Source organism: Mus caroli, unplaced genomic scaffold, assembly GCF_978045245.1.
Source record: "Mus caroli unplaced genomic scaffold, Mus_caroli_1 scaffold_12, whole genome shotgun sequence".
Taxonomy (NCBI): domain Eukaryota; kingdom Metazoa; phylum Chordata; class Mammalia; order Rodentia; family Muridae; genus Mus; species Mus caroli.
This window is the reverse complement of record NW_028227267.1, coordinates 21,152,126-21,178,556: the sequence shown is the minus strand read 5'-3', so window position 1 is coordinate 21,178,556 and position 26,431 is coordinate 21,152,126. Positions and strand designations below refer to the sequence as shown.

Here is a 26,431-nt window from a genome sequence, read left to right as displayed (position 1 = left end):
AATTCCTCTCATGAACTGAGAATATTATGTATTTTAAAATAGTTCATTTTCAAGGTTTTAGAAGAAAATAGAATGGTAAATGGTGACCATTTCTTGTCTTTCTTGTCTTCAAACATAAACATGAACTGATCCTCATCACCAAGAGCTTTGGGTCAGAGTGAGTGCCCACTTGAGGAATACAAAACAAAGATGTGGGCGCTAATCCGAGAGGCAGCTCCATGTCTTCCAAACATTTGCAGCTGTCTGACTGCTCCTTGCTTGCCTCTCTTTATGCAAATATTAAGCCTTTTAGAAACCTTACCCTGTAGAAATGTAAATCCGAAGATCAGAAAAAACAAAAACAAAAAACCAGGAACAAACACCAACAAAACCTATATGGATGCTCGATCCCTAACTTGCTACCACATTATTTAAGGATGCTTAGAGTTTTAAAATGCATCTACTGAGCCTGTTTCTTCTTCTGGTGATTCTGTTTCTAGATCTACTTTGCAGTGTGGCTTTTCTAGATGCTGACTGGTGTTTGATCCCTGATGGGTCCTCTGTGAGCAATTGCTCTGCCGGAAGTTGTTGAGATATCTGAATGGGAAGCGACTGCTCTGGTCCATCAGGCATCTGTTTGCTTTTGTCTACAGCATCTGAAACTGGGAACATGCTCTGTGGATTGAAGCCCGGAGAAGAGAGATCACAAAACAGCCAGCTTTGAGGTTAGGAGAGGCTTAAATGTTAAACAACCCCAGGATGCAGATACAGCTTCAAGGACAATGTGACGGACAAGAGGCCTAGATGGAAACCCTACAGCCCAGATGCCTAGCTCTAATGGGATTCTCTAAATACTGAGATAAAACAAATTCCTACCTAGATGGGCTGCTCATTGTGGGTCTAGACAAGATCTAGAAGCAGAGGAACTAAGCCATTGTTGACAAGCCGAAGGTTTGCTGTTGTGTATGAGTGTATGTGTGTGTGTTGGGGGTGGGAGTGCATTAACTACCTCATCAAGAACAGGAACCTGATAGCCTGGCATGATAAACAACCCAGGTTAAGCCTTTAATTGGTTTCTATCTTTAAATGTTAGGTACAGCAGGTAGGCAAAACTGAGCCTATTACTGGGTATGTTATTTAAAAAAAAATCTGTAGTCCTTCTTGGGTCATTAGATTGATTTTTTTTCCCTTAAAACTAGACGATTGAGTTCCTAATGAAGAATTTATTGTCATACCTATCTTAACTAGAAAGGAGAGAAGAGTCAAGAGAGAGCCACTTTCGATGAGTAGCTCATGGTGTTTGTGGGAACTTAACGACTAACTGAAAGGAAGTTAGCTTCATCTCCCATTCAGATCTTACTGTGTGGGATTAGGTCACTGTGAACTATTTCAAGACATTCCCTAACCTTACTTTTGATCATAGGTTCTCTGAAACTTCAAGTCACAAAAGCAGGGCTATGGTGTGGGGCTCATAATAAGTACTGAGCCTAAGTTCCTAAAAACCGTATCCTCTTGATATTTCTACCTGCAGGGAGTATGAAGGCAGACAGGCTTGCAAAAAGCCTGTTCAAATCCACATCTTCCCTCTAAAGACTGCTTAATCTTATCTGTCCTGTCCAAGGATGCCCATGGATCAGATCTTCACCCAGGTGATGGAGTCCGGTATGGCTATGGCCTCATATGTCATCTGCAGGACCCATGAGTAGACATGTTCCCCAAAGACTAAGAAAGCCTCAGCCAGGCTCACACACATGTTCTTGCTTTATAGGTATAAACACTTGCTCATCTCTGAGCTGTATCAAAGCTATCAGTGCCTCCTCTAGGCCTGAGAGAGTGTCAACAGCCTTCTTTTTTTTTTTCTCTACCAAGTTTCAAGCTGGGCCCCAGACACAGGTGTCAGGTAGCTTTTTGTGCAGGTATAGGAAGTTGAGCAGAGAGGAAGATGAGGCAAACCACCAAAGAACACCTGGCAGGGTGAAGTCAAGGTAAAATTCCAGACCGCTCAAGTGCAAAAGTGTCCTGTTCTGACTCTGCGAGGGCTGAACCCTCGAGAGCCCATTTGGATCTCCCTTGGTGGTATGGCTTCACTCTGCGTACATGCTCAGCTCAGAAGAACTCTGGAATGGGCACTGTCCTCTTCCCCAGAGGGTGATGATCCCAGCTGGTGGATGATGCTACAACCTAGGTATGGTCCTCTGAATCTTGGAAGAAAAAGGTCCTCACAGGCAATGAAACTTGTTCATATGACCATAACAGCAGAATCTCAGTGAATATTTAAATGTCCCTGTCAGGAAGGACAGTGTCTCAGTCCTCCTGGCAGGTTCTCAGCCGCAGGAGCCAAACAGACATTTTATAAACAAGTAAGAATGAAAGGCTCGTTTTTGCCTTTGAAATCAAGCCTGCTGAGAGAGAATGCTACCTGACTTCAATGTGCCCTGGTGAGGATCACTGTCCATGTCTCCACAGAATGTTCTGGCCTTTCTGTCCTTCTCTGCTTCACTCTTCTCACCCTACCTAGCCAAGGAGGGCACTTCCTTGGCTGATTGAGAGATGCCTGGTATGGTCCATGCTTGGGAAGTCACACTGGGGCACCAAGTAGATTGGATCTCAGTAAGTCTGGGGCAAGGCAACAACAGAGACACTCTTGCCAAGCTACCAAGAACATTATAGCTGCTCCGATGGCAGCCCTTCCCCCTCATTTTGAACTTGGCATCTTTGGGCACTCACTCAAAATTTTTAGTATTCATAAAAGAACTTTGTCATATTTCTTTCACGAGAAAGAAATTCGGAGAAGCCAGTCCCTGGTGAATGGATCCAGTTCTCTGGGCTGAAGAGGAAACTGCTGGAAAGCTCTCCATTGGCCGATAATATTGTTTGGGAGTGCAAAGTCAACATCTGCTAAGAGTCGAGCCACTCACTGCCAGATAGCCATAAAAAGGGACAGGAGTGAAGACAGGCTTTATTTTTGTCCCTTCATCTATCAGTCATTAACACTTGGCTTTGTTAAACACAGTAAAAATTATGTTTTGAACGTCACTCTAGTTGGATTATTTCCTAGCTTGTGGGCCACCAAATCTTGATTTTTTTTTCTTTCCTTAGTTGCTTACAGAGAAAAAAGTGGGACCCATGTGGTTCCCATACTTCATGGGGTACTGGAAGAACTACATTGCAGAATGAAAATCCAACTACTTCCAACTTGGCACATCATTTGTGTTGGAAGCATTCTGGAGTTTCTTGTCATGAATTAACAAATTGCGTGATGTAAACCTAACATCATTCTATACAATTGCATGTATAGGAACAAGCTAATACTACAGAGAGCCATGCTTAAACATTTTTATATCATCTCTAGGCTGTGCAAAGCTAGAGCTTCCTCAGCTCATTAGTGAATAGACACTGAATCAGAATGTGTACAGTGTCATTATTTCGTGATTAAGTTTTATATATATATATATATATATATATATATATATATATATATATATATATCTTTCAGGCTTTGTGAGTGAGTGCAGTGTATATTAACAGATGCCTCCAGCTCCTTTTCCTCAGCTGTTCCCTTATCTCTGAAGAGCTGCAAGTGCCTGGAGTGTGGAAGTCAAACATGATCCTTATTACATCAGTTAAAGGGGGTTGAGGGAGAGGCAGTGGTATTCAGCAATATAAAATGGATTTCCCGGCTTCCCAGTACTTCAAGGTTGGCCACCCCCTTTCATAGAGAGTTGACATGCTGCCTGTTAGACAAATGTGAGTGGATTAAGGCAGCACATTGAGAGAGAACCCAGCCTCTGATGTTGCCAAGCCTCAGGTCCACCAGACAGGCTGGGGAGTGTGGGCTGGGCCTGAAAGCCCCGCTGACTGGAAAGACAGGGCAACAAATCTCTTAATGAAGCCCTAATACTGTGAACACAATGCAAAACTAAAACAAACCAGTAAAGAGAAAAAGCCCTGCTTTAGCCTAAGCAAGAGCAGAATCCTGAATAGGTGCTAGCCTCCTTTGATGGAAACTCTTTTCTGTCCCGAGTGTCTCAGCACACCAAGCCACTATGTTCTTTTTCCCACACATTAAGACCATCTCTGCTGGGTTTATCAGGGCTTGCCTCATGTGCTCACAGAGGAGGAATTAACATCACACCCAGATTAAAGAGCTCTGGCAATAATCTGCAAAGCCAGTTTCCCAGTGCCTGCTAACTGGCCTCTTCCTGGGCCTGGAACGGTTGGGGGAGCATGGAACTGCCAGCAGAGGAAAGAGGCACTTAAGCACCTCTTGCAACAGCAGCATTTGTCCCATCTCCCTCTTTACCTGTGGCCCCACAGAGCTTCACTCCAGAGCTTCTGCTCTTAAAAGTAAGCAAACAAATAGACTTCCACCTTTCCTTCGCAATAGTGAGAAGATGGCACCGGCCATTTGGCACATATTTTAGTAGCTTTGAGAACTTCTGATTGGCATTGTAGAGATCATGGGAAGGTGGTATTTGTGCTGTCTTTTTAAATCACATATTTATTTATGCAATCTGCTGAGTTTTAAACACTGTGTCTACCAATCTACTTGTGACCAAAGAAGTTCTGGGAAAGAAGCCAGGGGCTCATAGACCCCAGGTCTATGGACATACAAGCCTATCACTGGCTCCATCTCGAAGAGGTCTGGCCTGGGAATGGCAGTGGTAAAAATCTCTGAACCCCTTTCCCATCCAATAAAGAGCAGCACCCAGAGAAGAGCACTTCATGGGCTATTGGCTTTGAAGCCAAAGGTCAAGACTTCTTTCAGAAAGTGGCCATGAAATCAAATTTGCAACACATGCAACAAACAAATAAACAAAAGGAAAGCTGTCCCTCAGGCAAACTTTAGACATGTGAGCTAGGTTGCATGGAGAACTAGAAATTAGTAGAGTGAGACTAGAGTCTCACCACCCCTCTCCTCCTCTCCTTTCCCTTGCCCTCTCCTCTCCTTTTTTTTTCTTCTCTTTCCTTCCCTCTTTCTCTCCCCCTCACTCCTGCTGTTCTAGAACTACATTTTTGTAAATCTGATACACAGTGGTTAAATTTTTCTTCCAGGTAGTAAACATGAAAATATATTTATATACACACACATCTACAGGAGAGAAATTTCTAGTTAAACATGATTGTGTGACATTCTTCCATATGTGGAGACACGCTCAGCTCGTCCTGACACATAGTGATACATACATATATACACACAGGACTCTGTGTATACATTTGCCCCATACCCATTTAACCTCAAAACATAAATTCTTTTTTTCCTTTCCTAAGCAAAAGCTAAGAATAACAACGTTATGTATAGAATTCATCTTCTGGGGGCCACAGAGCGCACTGAACTCTGTCAGAACTCCAAGGGCTTTGCTGCGGCTCCTCTACTATTGAAAGCACGTGGACTCCAATCACAGGTCCAATCTCACATTTCACAAAGGGCAGAGGGGTCTTGGGGGTTCTCCAACGGCTTTGTCAGAAGTCATGGGGACCAGAAGGCAGACTGGAACTGCTGACTGTCTTTGGGGATGTGGCTCTTGATAGAATTTGATAATTCACATTGTCTCAAATGTAAAAGGGATGCTTGGGGGGTTTTGCCAAACAGAAAGCCTATGGGCCTGGATAGGTCATCTGCCTGTGGCCATGACCTTGGAGAGGGACTACCTGTCTAGTTGGCTTTAAATTCCCTTTCCATAGGAATACTTTGAGGAGCCTGAGTACTCTACCTAAAGCAGGTACTCAAGGCTTGTGTGTGAGCTGTATGTGAGGCAGGAGGGTAAGAAGGCAATACCTCTACTCTTATTTCCAAAGTTAAGCAAACTTAGAGATCTTTGGCGTGTGGAAAGAAAGAAATGAGGTCACATTTGGGATCTAGAAGCCTCAAAACTAAGGCAATAAGTGCTGCAGTCCTTGAAGTAGGGCATAGGTCCAGTCCCCTGGGCACCAGGCTCTGTGTTAAAGCATCACAGCTCAGAGGCAGGGCATGCTGGGAACATTCACAGTAACCAATGGCAGCAGAGAGAGGGCCAGTGATCACTGTAGCTGAAGACAGAGTCTGGAGACTTGCCAAGTGAAGTGGGCCAAATATTTGTGCAATCAATTTTCTGGGGATAGATTTGCAGAACAAACCCTCTAAAATCAGAATTCAAAATGAAAAAAGCCAGCATCTGCCAGGACTAGCCACTACCTGAAAGTATCCCAGTATCCTGATTGAATGGAAGATAAACCTGAACTGAGGAAAAAGACCTCTTCTTTGCTTTGAAAGCCTTGCTTTCTTTCGGCTCCCATGTGGGCAAGGTTCAAGGGTGAGTGTGCAATGGAATATGGGTCCTGGTAGTCATCTACTAAGAGTGTCCCGTGGTCCACAGAACACTCTCATTCTGGGCCAGTTTTTCTTCTCCTTGAGAATCACTGCTTGGTGATCCCATGGCAATAGCAGAGTTTGCAAGAAGTCTTATTTTCATCAACAAGGTGACAGCTAGAATATAGAAGCATAAGGAGGGTCAGAGAAAATTGTGTGGGAGTGGAATGGGGGGGAAAGGATGCATCACAGAAGCTTAGACAGCAAGCAGCAAAAGCTGGGGCAGATGGGAAAGAAATCAATGAGGTATTTTAATTCAGCGTTGGGGGAAAAGACCACACTATTAGGTTAAATGTACTGTACAGTTCATCAGGGAAGGAAAAATACATTTGTTTTCTAGAAACAGTTGGGCTGTTTTGGCCATGCAAGCACAGATAGGTGTATTTGCACAGAAAAATCTATACGGATTACAAGCCATAGGGTTTGTAACCAGTGCACTTAGAGGCATGGACTCTTGCCTTGGGCGGGAAGATTTTGAGTTATTTTGTCTTTATTTTAGTGATTTTTTTCAAGATAACAATTTTATTTTTTATCTGTGTGTGTCTGTGTATGCATGTCTGTCTGTATTGGGCAAGGTATATGCATGTGAGTGCAGGTACCCATATAGACCAGAAGGGGGCGTAGGCTCCCTAAAACTGGAGTTACAGGTTGTTCTAAGCCACTCAAGTCAGTGCTAGGCATTGAACTCAGGTCTTCTAGAGGAGCTCTTAATCACTGTGATGTTTCTCCAGTCCAGTTATGTATCTTTAGGTCATGAATAATCTCTTCAAATATCACTTCTTAACCTGTATAACAGGGACACGCCCATCTGTCCTTCTTCCATATATATTATGTGAACAGATCATTCAGGAAACATTTATTGCATGTGTACTCAGGGGTCAAACATATATATATGTGTGTGTGTGTGTGTGTGTGTGTGTGTGTGTGTGTGTGTTTTGCAAGAGGCAACATAGAAATCAATCAACTATTTTTCTATAATTCTGATAAGTGTTATGTCTCCATAGTTGTGAAATCTGTGTCCACTCTAGAGAAATAAGATTTCTTTATATAAATTTAAAATTTTAAAATCTAGAGATCATTTAGGTAGCAAAAGGCACTTAGCCTCCATTTCCTTGGCTTGGGTCTTTTTCATTCAGTGCATGGGGGCCAGGAGAAGACAGAAGATTCTTTTCCTGGGCTTCAAAAAGTGTTGTCTATGCCAGTTCTAGGATGCTCAGGTTCTGCATCCCACTTCCACACTATACTCAGAGTCAGGTGCCTTTTCATGCACAGGCATTTGAATGAGCAAGCCGTAACATCTGGGCCTGTAATGATGCAACATCCCACTCAGTAGCTGGGACAGAAGTGTGGGGATTCCTAAGCACACAAGGGGCAGGTTGCTAGAACTGTCTGCGCTGTATGCCTCTGTGCTGTGCAGCTTTCACAATGATGGGTTTAGAACAAATTTGAGTGGCAATGAAAAGAGTTTACTAAAATATGCCTTTTTCTGGGACAGTAAAAGTTGTAAGATGCCCTGCCCCCAAAGCAGAAAGACTTGGTATGGCTAATGTGCTTTGAGGCAGAGAAGGACACTATCTAAATTAAATAACAGAAGATACTGATGACTATAGATGTAGGGGATATTTAGGAGAAATTGTGTTAGCACCTTGCTTTGCAAAATAGGTGATCTTGGTAATGACAGTAAAAGTTGAATCACTAGTGTGTTGCCTGCATGTTCATTTACTTTGTTCTTTACTATGTCATGGGAAATATTTGTTGTGTACTTTGTGGCTATTTTGTGTCTTAAGGGGGTTTCCTACATTAATTACACAGTATTGGGATGTTCTTTTCTGCTTGGACATATTTGATGACTGGAGTCATCCTGGGGTTACTGGCTTCTAGATCTTAACTGTTCTGCTTTCAAGTAGGGGTTAAATGGTTGCACTCAAACTCTGCCATGGCTCCTCTGATTGCTTCTTCAAATTCTCCCACCCTCCTTCATCTGCTTTGTGACCACTGAATGACGATGGATTTATGACCATTATTGATTTCTGTGGACTCACCATAAATGGCTAGCCTAGTTCAGACCTTCACTGTTCCTATTGAGAGCACTCATTCTCCAGGAAACGAATAGGAGAGGCTCTCCTATTTTCCGCTATGTTAATCACTAGGGTAGTGCCTAAAATCTCTTCCTTCCATGAAAATACTGCTTGAAATAGGATTAGTCTTGTTTTAAACTAGGTAGTCTCTTTTATTTTTCCACCTAATAGCATGAGAATACTATTTCTCAAAGCACAGATGTTACAAAAAAGAATTTAAAACCACGATCAAATAAGTCTTGGAAATGCTGGATTAAATAAAATTATAGAGCTTTCCTTCTTATATGCCATTTTGGATCCCTTGATCTGCTAATGGCACTGGGCTGCTAGGAGATAGAGTTAAAATGTGCAATACTTTCCCAAAATTCTTGGCCCACTGTTGTCCAAGACTTCCCTCATGGGACTAATGTTCTAGAAGGTATTTGGGGAAACGTGAGTTTAGACTTATAAAGCTTAGATTTGGTTTCTTTCAAAGAGAAATAAAAAAAAATCACAGTAAAGGGCAAAGGGACAGGAGAGAAATGGAAAAAGAATATAATTCTGCAAATGCCTGGCAATACTTATGTTTCCTGGGGGGAAAACACCGAGTTTCTCTGGAAATGTAGCAAAGTGACTGGGTTTTCACAGTTCCTCACTTTCATGTGTTCCCATCTTGTCCTACACCTCAAGAAACAAGGGCAAGGGTTTGTGGCTGCGTGTCCAGAAGACATAGCGGGTTGACCCTGATGGCTATTGAAAGGCCAGGGCTGGGAGACTCAAGGAAAGACATCTTTTCCCTTTAAGTCAGTTCAGCTGACTTAGCACAGTGGACATTAAATTGAATCTCACCCAAATTAGCTCCTTGTATAGACTGTCAGGATGGCACATTTTGATATAGGACTCTCACTTTCTGTTAAGAAGTAGCTCTAGCCTCTGGGACATCACTGTTCATGCCCTATAGAGTCATGCATAGGGGTTGTAATCAGTTGAGAGAGACTGTACTTTTTCATAACTGCTACATTCTGTGACTGAATTGCTTAATGATGCCCCTGTTGATATTAGGTTGTTGATACAAGTGCGGGAGAGGACACCTTTTCCTAAATCTGGAGGCCATGGTCTAACAGGGAGTCTCATTCAGGAGGTTTAATAATTCCATTTCCGGTGTCAACCACATATCACACCAGAGGTCTGTGCTTAACTCTCCTTTGCCCACTGAAAGAGTGAAGCCTGGCAGCCTTGGTGATTCCAACTTAAAACTATAGAAGTCCTCTCCTGGGTAAGGCTATTTTGCTTCTACCATAAACTGCAAGTTCAGAAACCATGGCCCTAATAAGCTTCAACCTTTAATCTATCCTATTGTGATTGACATGAACAAGAAAAAACAAGAAGTCAATACTAGGGAGCTAGATTGTTAGGCTAGGACGAAAGAGCAAGCACCATGAGGACAGAGGTTTATCTTGCCTGCATGGTCTCTCCAGGCTCTGTATAGTTCTGGCATGTGACATTTGCTCCAGAGATGAGCTGACAGAGCAAACTACTAGTAATCAGAATCTAGCCAGGTAGCCTTCCTTCTGGAGCATGGGATTTTTCCCTAAAGAAGAATGCAGGATCCATCCCTGTGCCCAAGTGTTGTTCAGAGCATTCACTGACTACACTAGTGACAAAGATGTGTCCAAAGTCTCTGTGACATGTCTCAGGCAGCTAGTTCTGGGAATGTTAATTTTGGAGTTTTAATATTGAAGGATCATTGATGCCCTGTGGAAACCTTTGGTGATGTAGACACAGGAGGCACTAACTGAGCAGGCAAGACACTCCATTGCCAGGCCATGAAGAAATGTTAGGAGGTCAGATTTTGTGAGAAGTACTATTCACAAAGCAGACAGATTTGATCTGGTCACCATTTCCTGCAGGGCATATTAGGATACATGTCTCTGCTATATCAGCAGGTCCATGGGTGACTCACTCCAGTTCTTCCTGGTATCCTTTCATGATTTCTGATACTATGTCTGGGAGAAGGGTGGCCTTCTGGCATTCATGGCTCAGGAGGACAACCAAAGTGATGTCTTCAGGTCTCACTCCAATGAAGCCTCACACTGACTATTCCTGGGAGAATACCAAGGAACAAAGGGCAGTGTGCCAAAGAGCAGCAACCAAGGGCAGTGATCTCAGATATGCTGGGACAAGCAGGTGTGGTGGTAGGGACAAAAAAAAAAAAGATACATAAAACCAAACAAAATCAAGGACGTATAAGGTAATGACAAATAATTAATCTTTCTACTTTCCACGTTACCAGACTCTAAAGCTGTTTCAGAGGGCTGCAGTCCACACCCTGGGGCCTTTCTGCAGGAGTCTTTGGAAACCTTCTGCAGTGCTGGGGTCTCTGAGGATAAGTTCTTCAGGGTATAAAGGTCACGATTTCCATGGTTTTTGCTTTATATAACTGGCTCCCCCCTGGAGTTTTATTCCTGGCCAATCATTCTAAGGACTAGGACCTAGCTTCTTTGGGATGCCCATGATGTGAAGGGAGAGAAGAGAGGCCTCTGAAAACAAGCAAAACCCTCCCCAGCAATCACTGATGTGTTCTCTACATGCAGTTAATACCACAGTGCTTCGTGCTGCCGTTTGAGATACTCTGGCTTCCACAGACAGTTCTGTGCCTTTTCTAAATCCCACCCATCTCATGGAATTTATTGTACAAACCATACGATGATACTACATTACAAAGGTACAGTAAAAGAAGAAAAAAAACCTACTTATATTGATTATATTGTTCTGATTAATTTGCACCTGTTTGTAATTTGCATATGAATCACCTTCAGGAGTTTTATTACTAGACAGTATAGTTGCTGCATAGTGGATAAGTGTGGACCAAGTTGAAAACTGCAGGCGTTTTTCTCTTTCTTTTTTGGTTTTGTCACTTTGTCCTTTCATTTGCTCTACTTAGTCAAGGAAAAAGGTAGGCTCCAAACTAAATAAGCTGGACTCCTCGATGTCTCTGACAAAAAGAGCAGCAAAGTAGATTCTCCTTTTGGCGTTTTACCTCACCACTAACTAGCACCACTGAGAGCATCTGCAGGAGAGAGTTCAGCAAACTCAAGGTTTCTCTGGTTGCCAAGCTCTTGGGAATAGAGTGCTTTCTTTTAAAACTTGCAAAGACACATTCCAAAGTAACTAGCCATTAGATATGACCAAGTACTAAGCTGCATAACTAGGAAAGAAGAAAGGAGGGGAGGAAAGAAAATGCATAATATAAACAATAAAAGACAAAACCTTAAAGAGGAAGGAGAAAGGAAAACATTTAGATTCCTTGAGTGATGGAAATAAATACCAAAGCTATTAGTTTCAGTTCAAAGAACGTATCACTCTATGCTGTTTATTATCTCTTGAGGATTATTTATTTTATCTTAAAATATCCACAGCGTAAGAGGGGTCCTAGAGGTAAGCTGCAATGAAACTGACCTGGTCTGGAGAGGGCCTGTGGTTGGAATGCTGTGACCTCCCAGGAGACCGGTGGTGGTGGTGATGGTGGTGGTGGTGGTAATGGTGATGGTCTTCATCGTAATTGTCTGCCATCAGCTTCATCCTGTTCTGGGTCTGTGAAGAAGGAAAACCAGAGAAGGAACCATCAGGAGCAAGATGATGAGCCCAATAAAAACAGGGCACAACGACAGCACCTAAAGGAGTGCTCCATTTATATCAATCCAGAAGTTCTCATTTTTAGACACATTGAAACATATATAACAAAGGAGCTACGTCATTAGTTCTGGTAAAGGAAGTTTTAATCACACTCTTGGAGCTAGCTACGTAGCACCTGTACATGGCAATGTGCTATTTAAGACAGAGACAAACACATGGTAAGGTATAGGCAAAGAGATCCAGAGTGAACTTACAATCACAAGGTGCCCACGGTCACATCCTATACTCTATCAAAGGCCCTCAGGAGGCCCTGGAAGCAATGCTGGGAGAGAGATGTGTGGAGACACAGAATGACAAACATTGCTCTCACAGGACAAGGCAGGGAATTGCACACCCAAACTGCCAAATGCAGGGGCACTGATGGAGACTGCTCACTGCTACAATGGTGACTTCTCAGGAAAGGGTGTCTACAGCTATTTCAGCTGCCGTTGTTCTTTGAGAGAATTGGTGCAATGTTGGTGGAAAACAAGCTGAACGCTCTAATCATGGAGTGCACATCACAGGGGAGTCTCAGAGTCATAGTTAAATACTGAGAGCCACAGGTCAAGAAACAGAGCAAGGATGAGCTGGCAGAACAAGTCCACAACAACATAAACAATGCCCAAGGCCCGCTGAAAAGAGAAGACATGAGCTAGTCCGGAGAGTCAGAAACTATGAGTTTAAGGATAGGGCCACCTAGATTCAAGAGTTGCTCCACCTAACTTTGCAGGTTGTAGTATCCTAAGGTGATTAACTGTCCTAACCTCGATATCCTTACCTCTAAAATGGGTGTGATCCTTTCTGGGATAGCTGAGGAGCAAGTGTCAATCAAATGCCTTCACTACCATTATTGCTGTCATTTTTTTTTTTTTTTTTACTGTAAGAAAAAAAAATGGCATCCTTTGTGCATGCTGTCTCCTTTGCCTGTAATTCCTCTCCTTGGCCCCCTTTTTTCACTAATTCACAGCACTTTCTCTAGAAGCCTACTCTTATCTGTCTGTCTGTCTGTCTCTCATCCATCTATTCATCTGCCCTTCAATCTATCTATCTATCTATCTATCTATCTATCTATCTATCTACCTACCTACCTATCAATTATCCATCTTTCCATTTAGACATGCTGGGGATTGAACCCAAGGCACTGTAAATACTAAGCATATTTTCTACCATGGAGCTACACCTCCTCGGGCCACAGAAGCAGACAGCAAGCTGATACTGCTGCAGTGACCGGAAGGGCAAAGGGTGCTGCTATGCTAGACAGGGGCTGCGTGTCTTTCTTCAGTAGAAAAGGTCACTGAGAGTTGAGGACATAATGTAGGTTGCCATAGCGGTCCCCCTGGTGGTTCAGGATGACAATGACTCATCAGTACCCTCAGAGCCTGAAGTTGGAGGCCTTTGGAGCTTCCAGCCAGTCAGAATTTTATTGTGCAAAATAATAATTATTTAATAATAAAGTTTTATGGGCCTAAAATAGTGCATGCTCATGATATTTCTCATATACAACTGTGGTTTCCAAGATTTCCTAAGAGGAATAATCAATATTGCAATTTGGCAGCAGTAAAGGAAGACATGGACTTTAGCCCCAAGAGCCATTTCTTGACAAATGGCATGGACATTTCTGAGTCTTCTAATTTTCAATCTCTAAGCCCCCTTTCTTGTTTGGCCACTACTAGTAAAGACAGCAAACAGCTGAACAGGTAGAAATAGCTATCCCATAAGTACGCAGGGTCTGTTAAGTTTTGGAAACACCTCATGTTCTGGCTCTACCTGCCAAAGGATGCCTTGTGATTTATTCATTCCATCTTTTCAAACGTGTACAATATTTGAAAGGTCCCAAAGTGAACATAAAAATGCAAGTATATGATAAAATAATAAAAATATTTTTAAAAAGACCCACTTAAAAACTAAATTAAAAAAAAAAAAGCTCAGGCAAACTTTGGCAGTCACTAGCTTTTCCATTCTTCATGTCCACTTAATGCATCAGAAGACCCAATGGACAAGTCAGGACTTCGAGCAAAAGCAGGGCAGTAGAGCCCTGTGGATAAGACCCCCCTTAGTCCTCCTGCCATCAGACATGCGATGTCCAAGTTCAGTGTTCACACCTAAAATTCCAGTCTTGCCACAGGGGACTGTACTTTTGAACTCATGGATTAATAAATCTGGAACAGTTTCTTCCAAATAGAATCAGGGGGCCTGAAGTGAGCTATGAGACCCATGACAGTGGCAGAGGAAGGGCAAGCCCAAGAAGGAGTGATGGGGGCTAAATGAACAAATAATAACACTGCTATTGTAAACACTGCGATGCCCTTACCCTCCAGGGGAGCCCCTGTGACTTTATGAGGTCATCGTCTTACCAGCAACAATGCTCAAGCCCCTACCTTTGAACTGTGTCCCATAAAAGAGTGCACGAGCTCAACAAGATGCTCTATGCAGCCCTAAATGTGTCTGCCGAAATGAGGTGTTGGAGAGTAGGCATGTCACGGGATGGGGACTGTAAATGAATGATGTCATCTTTCCAATTTGGTGCTGAAATATAAATAAACCACATTGTTCATATGAATACCAGATCTGGGGGAAGTGTACACAGAGCAATTGTGAGCGGAAGGGGCTTCTTTGATTAGTCTGGGAGGAGAGGAGGGTGTGAACCAGAGGTGAACACTTGAGTTCGGACTGATACTTCAGACTGTTTTTATTTATCTTGCGGGTAACATATCTCTTAAACTGTGGCCGATTTCTTGCAGCCTGGGTGATCATGTTATGTTCCATAGCACCACTAAGCAAGCTGGCTCCTTTAATGTAAATCGAAATGGGCCTCTTCTCATAGCCCACTCTGTAATCCTCACCCAGTCCAGTTACATTGTTTTTCTACCGCACAAAGAAAATCCTGGGAGGATAAGAAACACTAACCAACACTCCCTAACAGACAACAAGGAAAGCCTGCAGAAAGCTTTACCAAGGCTCCCAACAAGGATGGTAGTTGCTCAAAGGCCATGCAGGTTCAACAGTGGCTTCATTAGCATGGCTTGTGTCCTACAACCATAGGATACATGGAAGGTCCACCACGAGCAGGTCTTCTGAGCGGACCTAACTGGAAATCCAGAAAACCCCAGGGAAGTTGGAGATGCATACATAGCATAGCACTTAAAACATGGGACTCGTTTAGTGATTCACTGGGGCCCATTTTCACTTCATCCCTGACATCTCTGTCAACCTGAAGCACCCATCTCTGGGCACCATGTCAGACTCTATTTGTGTATACTGCATTCTCACTACTAAGCCATGCCTGCATGTTCTGTTCCCTTTTTCTTCTAGAAACCATCTGTTTCTTCAGGACCAATGCCTCATAACGACTTTCCTTTTGCGTGCTTGCCTACCACAAGAATGTACCCATTAGCCAACCTGAGGTCCCTAGTACTCTCTGAATTTAATGTCTCCAGAGGCTCAGAGGCTCCCACAGCCCTCAGGACAAGATCTTTGATTCTCAACATGCTTACAAGTTTCTTGCTAGGTAACCTAACTAACCTCCACTCTGTCTGCCTTCTCTTCTGCTTTTGGAAGCACAGTTTTCTGTTCCAGCCTTGTGCTTCATCCCTTATCCTTTTACATGAGCTATACCCTTGAGTTCTTAAGCTCTTAGCTCCAAGGCAGTCACCTCTAGATATGCCTTCCAGAAGCACATATCACAAGGAACCATGTGTTCTACTGTCTCTCCTAGAACCTTTCACTGGCCCATTTCCAACCCCCTTCCCATCACAGTGCTTACCCCAAAGGATGGCAAATAACTGCATGTTGGCTTGGCTTCCTCCACGCTGTGGTGAGGATCTCTTGAAGGAAGTAATATGTCTGGATTACCTTTGTATTCACCACCTACTGAAGAGTCTAGCAAACGGGTGTCATCTCTGTAAATGAATGTGTGTGTGAATGAGGAGGACACAGGTCACTTACTAAACACGTCCTGTCTATGGCAGTGGATGTGTGTGTGTGAATGAGGAGGACCTAGGTTACCTTGGGACAGATGAGGGAAAGCATGCGGTAGGAGGCAGTGATGACCCTGTTGAGCATTTAGCGTTAAACTTTCCCTGATGGGCTTGTTGTTGTTGCTACTGTCTTCCTTGAGAGTGGATGGAGAGGGATAAATGAATAGCTCTTGAGCTACTAGCCACATAAACTTGTTCTTTATGAACAAGTAAAGTGGGCCTAGAGCCTACCTGCCCAATTATCTCATTATGAATAATGAGTACCTATATCTTATGATGTGCATTTCCTTACTGTCCCCTAGGCTTTGAAAGAGCAAGGAGACTTTGGAAGGCTTTTTACCAGTACCAAAAGTCAACCTGAAAAATCCAAACTTTCTCCATTAACTAAAACCATTGGACATTGTGTGTACAAAGGTGCTAGATACGGTATCTCCTCTGACATTTCTGAACAGCGTATTCCAGGAGCTTTCAAATGAGATAAAAATCCTTGATTGACTAGTAGAAGATGTCATAGCTTAATCACAATATGTAGCTATAAACGTGTAATACTAAAACTTCACATATATCTAACAAGGTGGCAATAAGGAATGAAGCTTTGATCAGTCATCCAGATGACATTAACATTGAAAGCCACATAAATATGGTTGAAGGAAGAAGAAAATGTATACAATAAGATTTCTTACCATGGGAAAGGAAGATAACACTGCACTTCAGTAACTACATTTTTCCTCTCTTAAGCTTTGTTTTCTCCTGGTTTCCCAGCAGGGGAATCTAAAACATTCCAGAATTTTCTACATGTCTCTTTCTACCTAATCAGATCAAAGCAAGCAGTTCCTGTCTATAAGTAAAAGCCGGGAAGCCACAGAACAAGAAGGACAGACAGAGATTCTTCTGAATGTTCATGCAGCTTAGATGGCAATGAATCTTAATTGTGTAGGATCTGGCTTCCAGTGATGATGTGACAGTGGACAATAAAGAAAGCAAGAGGTGGCAAAGTTATAGGAATGGACACAGCTCTATATAAGAGTAGGAGTCATAAGTCAAATGTCTGTGATGGATAACTGCTCAAAAATGCCACTTAGTATTCTCTGAACTACAGTGAATAGAAAATAGTGTGCCAGTGTGTGGCTAGCATGTACCTATCAAATCCTTACTGGGGACGGGGCTGAGGAGATGGCTCAGTTAGATACTCAGGAACAGTATCTAAGCTGACCTCTCTAAAATCACATGCACACAGGAAGATGCACACATACTCAGACTTTCGCACTTCTAACACACACACACACACACACACACACACACACACACACAGAGAGAGAGAGAGAGAGAGAGAGAGAGAAACCATGTTGAGACAATGATTCTGGGTTTACTTGGCTATGAAAGAGAGCTCCCAAGCCCCTTACTTGTTCACCTAGTAAAGGGAGGACTAGGACAAGTACCCAGGTTTGTGGTTCCAGGCTCTGACAAGGCCCTAGGCTAGCTGCAGAGGCCAAAGCAAAGGTAAACATGGGGAATGTAAGTCTGCTCTAGATCCCACTATAGCATCATGAAAAGAGAATGAGAGGGAATGGGGACGTTTAAATAGATAACCAGAGCCGGAGAGATTCCCCTACAGCTGAAGGCAAAGTCACCACGTAGGCTCCCTTGCAGCTAGAAGCTGAAAGTTGGCTTGGCTATGAGTGTATAAGGAGACAAAGACAGCCAGGTGCCACAACAAACTGGCCTTCTCCTGACCTTGAATGAGAAATGCCACTTAAGACATGCTATGTGGACGTTCCTTTTTTTACTCCTTCATTAAATATGGAAGAAGCAGGAAAAAATTAGCTATCCGAACGGACCACTCACCTGCTTTCCAGGAAGGAACTATCAGTTTGGTGTATAATGCAAGCAGTCTAGGATGGAATGAAAGCTGAATGCTATGGAGGAAATGTGCCAGGGTCTATTTACAAGTGTTGGCTGACCCTCTCTCCCTGCTACGTTCCCTTCCACATTCTGCTATCATGCTCTTCTTACCACTTCCCAAGAAATGCAACAAATGCTATCAGAATTTCTTTCAGAAATCCCAGATAAAGTCTCACTAGATCCTCCCCAAGCTCACACCTTCCTTTTGTATAGATTAATATACCCAGAGCTTGTCTTCTTCCTACAGATACCTACATTCACTGTCTTGAATGATAGAGCTGCTGTATTCTCTGGAGAGGCAGTACCTGCCCTGCACTCAGGCAGCTTGTTTCTGTCAGATATTCATTGTGATTCCCACAGTGAACCAATTCCACAAGGCTTCTGCCTCTATGGAATGGGCAAGCATGGACACAAGGCTTTGAGCACAGACCAAGCACCACAGGCAGGTGCTAATGCCTCTGTTCATTTGTCTTGAGAACAGTAGTATTTCTAGATTTGTGGGTTTTCTTTCTTTTTCTCTGTCTTTCTTGCTAAAGTTGTAAGAGGGAGGTTATCCTCTCAAACAGCTTCCTGCTGCCATCTTGGGAGGCTGGGGAATTCTCTGAAACGTCTTGATAAGGATGCCATCCAACATCATCTCTGTCCTGCTACCAGCTGCACAGCTGCCAGGGGATGAGGAGGTGACTTACAGAGAGTACCCTACTCTATCCATAGTACAGATGGTGGGTTCCCTAACAGTGTTAGGAAGAGCATGGGCATTTCCAGAGGGAGCCACACATTAAAGTCAATACTCAGCACGTTGCGTACATGGCCCCTGCCATGTCAGAAAACAATGCAGTCCTGTGTCATCTTAGTTACAGGGCACAGCAGCCCTGTGACCCAGGCTGGGGTGGAGGGGATACTTTCATAAGGACAGGAACCTGTGACAATGGAGAGACCAGATAAATGTGTATTACTGACAACTAGCCCATAGTGGCGATTCTTATCCTGGCTTACCTAAGGAGGAAACAGAGGCAGAGAGACTGAGGCTGATCTAGCTGAAACTGTGGCATTCTTACAGGGTCCCTGTGTTCTACCACTTAAACCTTTGTGGATTGGCTTCCTTCATAAAAAGGGGGGGAAAATCAAGTTTGGTCTGGAAGTGAGCTGGGCTTCTGGAGAAACTCCAGTCAGAGCATAAAAGAGAAGCAGCTCACAGGAGTTTAAAGTTCCTGGTGAGAAGGATGAAATCCACAAAGTCTTGTCTGAGGTTCAAAGGAGTGTCGTGCTGCTGACTAACCCTACTGTAAACTCACAAGTCATTCTCTGCAATCCTCAAGGTTCAAAGGAGTGTGTGCTGTTCACTAGCTCTGGTATAAGCTCACAAGCCATCCTCAGCAATTCCCTACTGCGCCTCGAAGCTCCAACCCAGCACCAGAGATTTAGATCTGGCTAACTTAAAGTGCTAGCAACTGCAGACTACCAAGGAATTCCTAACATCCTGAGAGCTGGTCCCTGCAGTGGTGTGTGGGGGGAGGGGGAGACCCTAGAAGTTTCCACCATCAAGCTACCAAGTTGAGCGCAGGTCTGTCGAATTAAGTAGTGGGCAGCACATGCTATACTTAGCTTTTAAACACTTGTAAAGTCCTCTTCATTCATTTATCTTACTTGTCACTGACAAGCTCCTCAAGGACTGTAACAGTATGCAGAGCATGAAGAGCCTGGGTAAACAACACATATTTTATGTGGAATCTAAACTGTTTCAACCCTGAGAGTCAATAGAGGGTCTCAGAAAAAGCTGGGACTCTTCTACTGAACTGCGAGGGGTTCTGGGCATGGTCTGTTCTGAGCTTCTCTACAAAGCAGACTGTGAGATCAAATATCATTTAAAAAAATTAGTTGGAAAGAAAGGAAGACAGGAGGAGGGAGAGAAAGGGATGGAAGGAAGACAAAAAAGTAAGAGGAGGAGGAAGAAAGAGGGCACAAGAGCCACCAAGGGAGGAAGGGAAAAGCAAGGAAGAGGGTGACGGATGGGGGAATGGGAGAGGAGAGGTCGTAAGAGGAAGGAAGAAGGAAGAAGGAAGAAGGAAGAAATGATACTGGTATGTGTATGTTTTATGATTTAGATTAAATTTGTGGTGATGAGGAAGGCCGGGATCTTCATTTAGTGCATAAATCAACAAATATTTGTCCTCACTGGCTGAGATCTCTCCCACCAGATTATCTCCATCCAAGGATGAAAGCCAAAGGATGCCCTTAGGGCCTGGCACAACGGAAGTGGCCAGGCCACCAGATGGGCACTGATGATAGGAGCCCTGAGGCTGAGTGATCAACTGCAACTTAGGAAGCAGCCCTGATACTCTAAGATAAATGAGGGAGATCTAGATAAATAAACAGGAGCCCAAGGAGATGTCACAGAAGAGTCCCAGAGAGGACAGGGCCCTCTAATGGTTATATATTTACTTTAAAATGCACTATACTAAATTATAGTGCCCACCTCTGAGAGAACATCTAAAGAAAGTACACCTTTGCGCTCTGAAGATACAGAGAAGGGGGTCCTTAAAATGACTTGAGAAGCTATCATCAGGATGAAAGAGTAAAGCAACAACATTGGTCTGGATTACTTAGAGTAGAGACCAGACATTCATAGCAGCCCAAAGAAAATGAACATATCCAGAAGAATGGCTCTGTGGCAGAGGGACATTCTTCCACAGAGGCTCTGACACTTGTGCTGAACAGGGAGACGATGCCATCTGGACCTGCTCCCAGTCCTGCAAGTGGCCAGGCAGAAAGGCAAAATCTAAGACCACTTCAACCCTTCAGAAGCAAGTAATGACAGCATAAGGCGGTGGGGGAGGGCATTGTAAGTGAGGCAGGGCACACATGTAGTAGAGGTGCTGGCCATGCCAGGAGGAGGGATGGAGTGGGGAAGGGAGGGAGGAAGACAGAGACAGAGAGACAAAGAGACAGAGACACAGAGAAACACAGAGACACAGAGAGAGACTGACTTGGAGGGAGCCACACATAGCTAGTGCCTTAGACAAGGAACAAGTCACTGTCCCAACTGGTCTCCACCTTGGGTACGGAAGAGGAAGAAATGTGAACAGGCTCATCCATTTTCCAGTCAGAAAACAAATAGGAAGAGAGAATTCACAGCAAGTGTCCCAAATACCAAAGCTCCGAAGCCTCCCCTGAGGCAGTAACTTGCCATGGTGGCTAGCTGGCTAGTAGTTCCTTCTTTCTGTTTGAACTGGGATATTCTTGCTGGCTTTATATGGCACACTACGAACCCACTTTGACTAGGACTGATTCAGTTCTAGGTGGAAGGAGAGTCTGGGTCCCTTATTCCACACAGGGTGGGTTTTCACAGGCCCTTACAGATGATCAAGCAAGACAGCTCATCACTTGCAGGTCTTGCAGGCTCCTCCTAGCTGACACATTCCTCTAGCACTCAAACATGGTGTCTCATCTGTAACGTCACATCTCCTCTTCTATTTCTTACCACACCGAACTAGAGACCAGGCCCAGGCCTGTGAATTTGACAGAAATCCAATTAAAGGAGAGAAATGGAAGGGGAATTCTCCTCCCATCATGCTCAGTCTCCTCATTAACATATGATATTACATCCATCAAATGGGTACCTTAAAAATATTCTCTTAGTTACCTTTTTAAAAATACACCCCCCCATTCTGGCTTTCTATAGCCCTGTAAATGAAAAAGCACAAGCTCAAAGCTTGGACATACACAAAAAATAGAGATTCAAGTACACATGTGATACATGTATGCTCACAGACCTAGGGAAACTTGACTGGAGAAGAGGGGTGTTGTTCTTGAAGATTCTAGAGCATTTTAAGGTCTCAAATCCTTTCCCTACCACCAAGGGCTTCCCAGAATACAGGGTCACTAACTGTTAGTGGTTGGTTTCATTTTTAAGTAAGAAAGTTCACTTAGAGGTGGGGCCAAAGCTTCCAAAGGGTGAAGAACATCATCGCTGACAGAATCAGGACTGAGCCAAGGACTCTTATCTGTGGGCTGTGCACAGTTTCTGTCTGCCTTCCGATTGCTCTCCAAGTAAGGACAAGTCTGCCCTACCTAAAGCCTCTATTACCATCGCCCAACCTGAAGACACAGTCGTGTGTTCTGAGCACTGTAGTATGAATTCTGATTCCATCTCCACAGTCTGGACAGTATTAACTATCTAGTCACTGTCTTTTGGGTGGCTATAGCGAGGTTAAAGAATTGTCCTTTTTCACTGAAATAGGAGACTTACTTCTCTAAGGGCATTATTGATTTACTCTTATAACTGTATTCTTTTTTAATACCCATAAGTTTTTATATTATGCAAGTCACATAGGCAAGTCATAAAACTAAGCAGCCCAGAAGCTGATTAAGAGAGAAAACCTCAAAATCCTGATTCTGACGTTTCTTGGTTAATGTTACTAGAAATGTTTGGATAATGCAAACAGACGTATCCACACTCTGTAAACTAAAGTATCAAGAAAACAGAAGGATTTGGGAGACGGCTCACTTGCTAGATAAGCAGGGGCATCCAAGTACAGAGTCCAGCAGCCATGTACACCGGGCACAGTCTTGTGTGCACCTGTAGCGCCAGCACGGGAGGCAGAAACAAGGGATCCTGGGGGCTTGTTGTCCTGCCAGCCTAACTGAAAACAGAGCTTTGCTTCCATAAGAGGAATTGTCATGGAGTATAAGGCACAAATCTATACAGCAGGGCACGTGACATCTGCTCCTGGCCTCTGCTTGCATGTACACCCCCCCCACACATATGCACACACAGTTTATATCATACACACTATAAATAGATCAAGCTATTGATTAGAGCAAATGTCCATTATATCTTGCTAGTCCTACCTCAATGCATTAGTATGGAGACTCTGGGAGACCAGAGATCTTCATTTTATTTAAAGAGATGACTCAAAAACCCTACATTATTGGCTGCTTTATAGTATATGAACAGTAAACACGGACAGAATCAATCACTTATGGACATTTGGGCGATTTTCAGCTTTTCTTTTGCCAATAATACTTTAAAGAATACTTTGGCAAGGGAACAGCTTGCCTTCTGACATGAGTTTGTTCTCAACAAGGATGGATGCTTCAACATACCACAGCTGTTTCCATAATACGTTAGGAAAAGAGAGATTCAAGTGATATCCCTGGAATAGAATATAAACATTTTAAACTTGGAAAGATATCACCAAATTCAACATCCAGGCTGAACCTCTTTCCCTGGACTGTGCTTAGATGAGCTTTCTTTAAACCCTTTTCATCTTCAAATATCTTGTAGATGGGAAAGTGTCCCGTAACTATGTTTCCCTTATATAACTTTAGCTGAGAACCTCCTGATTCACATGGTGGCCATTACTCTTTCATCAGCTAGAGACGGCTCATGTTCTTTTCCACTTTTGGGTCACTTGGAAGAGACTTTCTTACTTTCTACTGAGAAGAATTGTATTTGTTAAGGACACCTGTGGGGCTGATTTCAGAAAGAGCAGAGCAGAAGTAAGATGGGAAAGGGGTGGAAGGAGAGGTATTTGGGGTCACTCAAGGGGCAGAGGTTCCGGGATGGCAGAACTCTCCTTACTGTGGTACACTAGTGTCTAATGGGTTCACCTGAAATATACAGGATCAGGAGGGCATCAACTGGCTGGTAAGGAGGATGCAGCCAACCCTCTTTCCTTTAAGCTATATCTGGAATGGGTGGTAGTTATCTATAGACTATTAGGACTTTTGGCTCTATTAGTCAAGATAAAACTTCTCCAAAAAAAGACCTTTGAGTTCTGACAAAGTCTAATTCACCCATGGGAGTGTCTTGTGCATGTCCAGCCACCTACCCATATGCACTGGGAAAAGGAACATAACACAAATTTTTCTCCAGGTGGGATTTCTATTTGTAATGGTCCCCAGATGGTGACCTAATCCTTACACATTGCCACAAGAGATTGGAAACTAAGCACCTCAGGAGACAATTATTAAACAGCTTAAATATGATGTCTCCTAGTCTTGTAGTTACCTGGAATTTTGTAGCTTCATTGGAAGGCAGCTGTCCCACTCCTGCTCTTTCCAGTTTAGGGAAAGACCTTGTATCCTTGAATATTTGAATACAGTTGTTTTATGTATCTCTGCTCTAACTTGAAGTCCTCTCCACTAGCCACACCCTCTCTCTTAGTACTGTCTGTACTCTGACACACACAAGGGCACTATTAGGTCAGAGGAACTCATCTTAAGAAATAATTTCTAGAATATAGTCTCAACCTGAGCTTTTACATATGTCCTCACTGAGGAACTCATCTTAAGAGGTCAGAGGAACTCATCTTAAGAAATAATTTCTAGAATATAGTCTGGACCTGAGCTTTTACATATGTCCTCACTGAACACTACTGAAAGACACTTAACATACTAATAAGGTCAAGAGGTTATGCTTTCTAAGCATCTCTTGTACAATGCTAAATTCTCATTAAATATAGTTCAGCAAACTTTTATCCTGATTGCCTGTTTCCCTATTAGTCATTCACACACACACACACACACACACACACACACACACACACACAGACTTAATCTACCACTGGCAGGACTGTGAACTGGTACAAATGTTCTCAATGGCTATTTGGGATTGTTACTCTATATTCAAACTATGGACACAGTGAGTCTGTGTGTTTGCACGCTCACTCTAACATTTTCTCATGAAGAAGAAGCTGGACTCACTCAGGGCAGAGGATGTTGGTGAAATGTTAATCACAGTGTCAATCGAAGAGGTTTTAATGTTAAATGATCAACATTTCTTTTATCAAATGATTGAGTGTTCATTATGGCTATAGTGGAATACTCACCAACCCTCCAAGAGAGTGGAATATATTTATATTTATTAAAAGGAAAACATAGCACAACATAGAGTTGAATAGGAAGAAAATAAAACTGGCTTATAAAATAAGCTGCTCATATCGAACAGTGTTTAAGTGTATACGTAGCTTTTCAGCCACATCGGGAAAGGCTCCACAATATAAGCACCAAATACTGATGAGCGTTGCTAGATACTTAGATTTCAAGACTATGTTTTGTCCTTTATTCTCTCTTATAAGATGTAAATATTTAATACCTGTCACGAAATGATACATAAAATCACAATGATTTGTTCATACGGTACACACACACACACAAAATGAAGAAATGGAAATTGCTTCTTGAATGACGAAATGCCATGGTAAGCATTTCACGTCTGAAGAAGACAGGATTTAGATTTTGGGGCGAGATGGAGAAGCATAACTTTCAAGGACTCAGGCTTCTGGTGTCTTCTGTTTTAGTGGTCTAAGACAATCTAGAATCAAATGGAGCCCCCTGACTAGCCTCTGACTAAATGGCCACAGTCCCACCCCTTTTTCCCCTACTCCTCCAAATTCTGATGTCTCTTAGCAACCAGCATCACCAGTGTTTTTCTAGTTTGGTAAAATATAGGGACTTCCTCCAGGAGGTCTCAGTTAGAAATCTGGCCCCTTTCAAATACTAAAGAATTCATACTTCAAAACTGTAAGGAGAGGCATGGCTGGAGATACAAACACACAGCTGGCTAGAAAAGGAAGTGTCCCCGAGTCCATGTCAGGCTCAGAACCAAAGTTCCAGTGCCAAATTCAAATCCTCCCCCAAGAGCTCAGGAGACCTCATCTGGATCAAGTCACTGCCCATCTGAATTCAGCACTGTGGGCCAGAGGTTAGGAATCTCTTTGCTGGGTCTTTTCAAATTGAGAGTACAGCTCCAAGCTCAGGAAGTTCCCGAGTGCAGCGCTATAGTAATGTATAGGGTAAAGTCATGCAAGAAATATTTGTCTCATTCCCACACAGTCAACATGGTAATTATATAGGAGCTTGGACATTAAGGACCCAGACATAAAGGGCTGGGTTAAAAGTGTAATTACAGCTCAGAAGTAGCATGTGCCTGGGGACATTATACTACAAAACAACAACAAAGAGAGAACACACAAAATCAAGTGGTACACTGGGGTCTCCCCTTTACTATTTTTGGAAAAAATACCATTAGAGAATAATGTACCATAATGACTATTCAAGAGCAGACAGGAGTTGGAAACTGTTAATAAACTAGGTCTTTAGTTCTCCAGCATTTTAAGGTTAATGGACCAAGGTTCTCTCTGACTCTCACACTTTATGGAACACTTTATTTGACATTTGTGTTACAGAGAAAAATCCTTCAGATACCCACATCTTATAATTGCATAAGGAAAGGAAGCTATTATTTTATTCTTGGGGTGACTGGGTGGAGGTGCCTTAACGAAAGAGCCAAGCCATACCCAACTGACTTCTATAAAGTTTATACAGGATGAGGACATGCCCTGGGCGGTGTCTAAGACTCAGCAAGCTCTCATGAGCTGAAATGACCCTAATATCTCAGGAGACATTTTATCATTAGTTGAAAATTCTGGTTCCAAGCTTGCTCTGTGCTGACAGTTTTCACATCACACTTGCTTGAGAGAGCAGAG

The 26,431-nt window shown here is 43.1% G+C and overlaps 1 protein-coding gene across 10 annotated transcripts in view; it reads right to left on the bottom strand.

Moving 5' to 3' along the window:
• Erc2 (ELKS/RAB6-interacting/CAST family member 2) overlaps positions 1–26,431 on the bottom strand; it is an 864,340-nt gene that overhangs the window by 162,139 nt on the left and 675,770 nt on the right. For all 10 annotated transcript variants that reach the window (XR_015044606.1, XR_015044607.1, XM_085828472.1 and 7 more), the window contains one exon: positions 11,845–11,979. Coding sequence is in view for 8 of the 10 variants with exons in the window: in XM_085828472.1 (XP_085684598.1) it covers positions 11,845–11,979 (135 nt within the window). In the remaining 2 variants the exon portion in view is untranslated. The remainder of the gene's footprint in view (positions 1–11,844; positions 11,980–26,431) is intronic.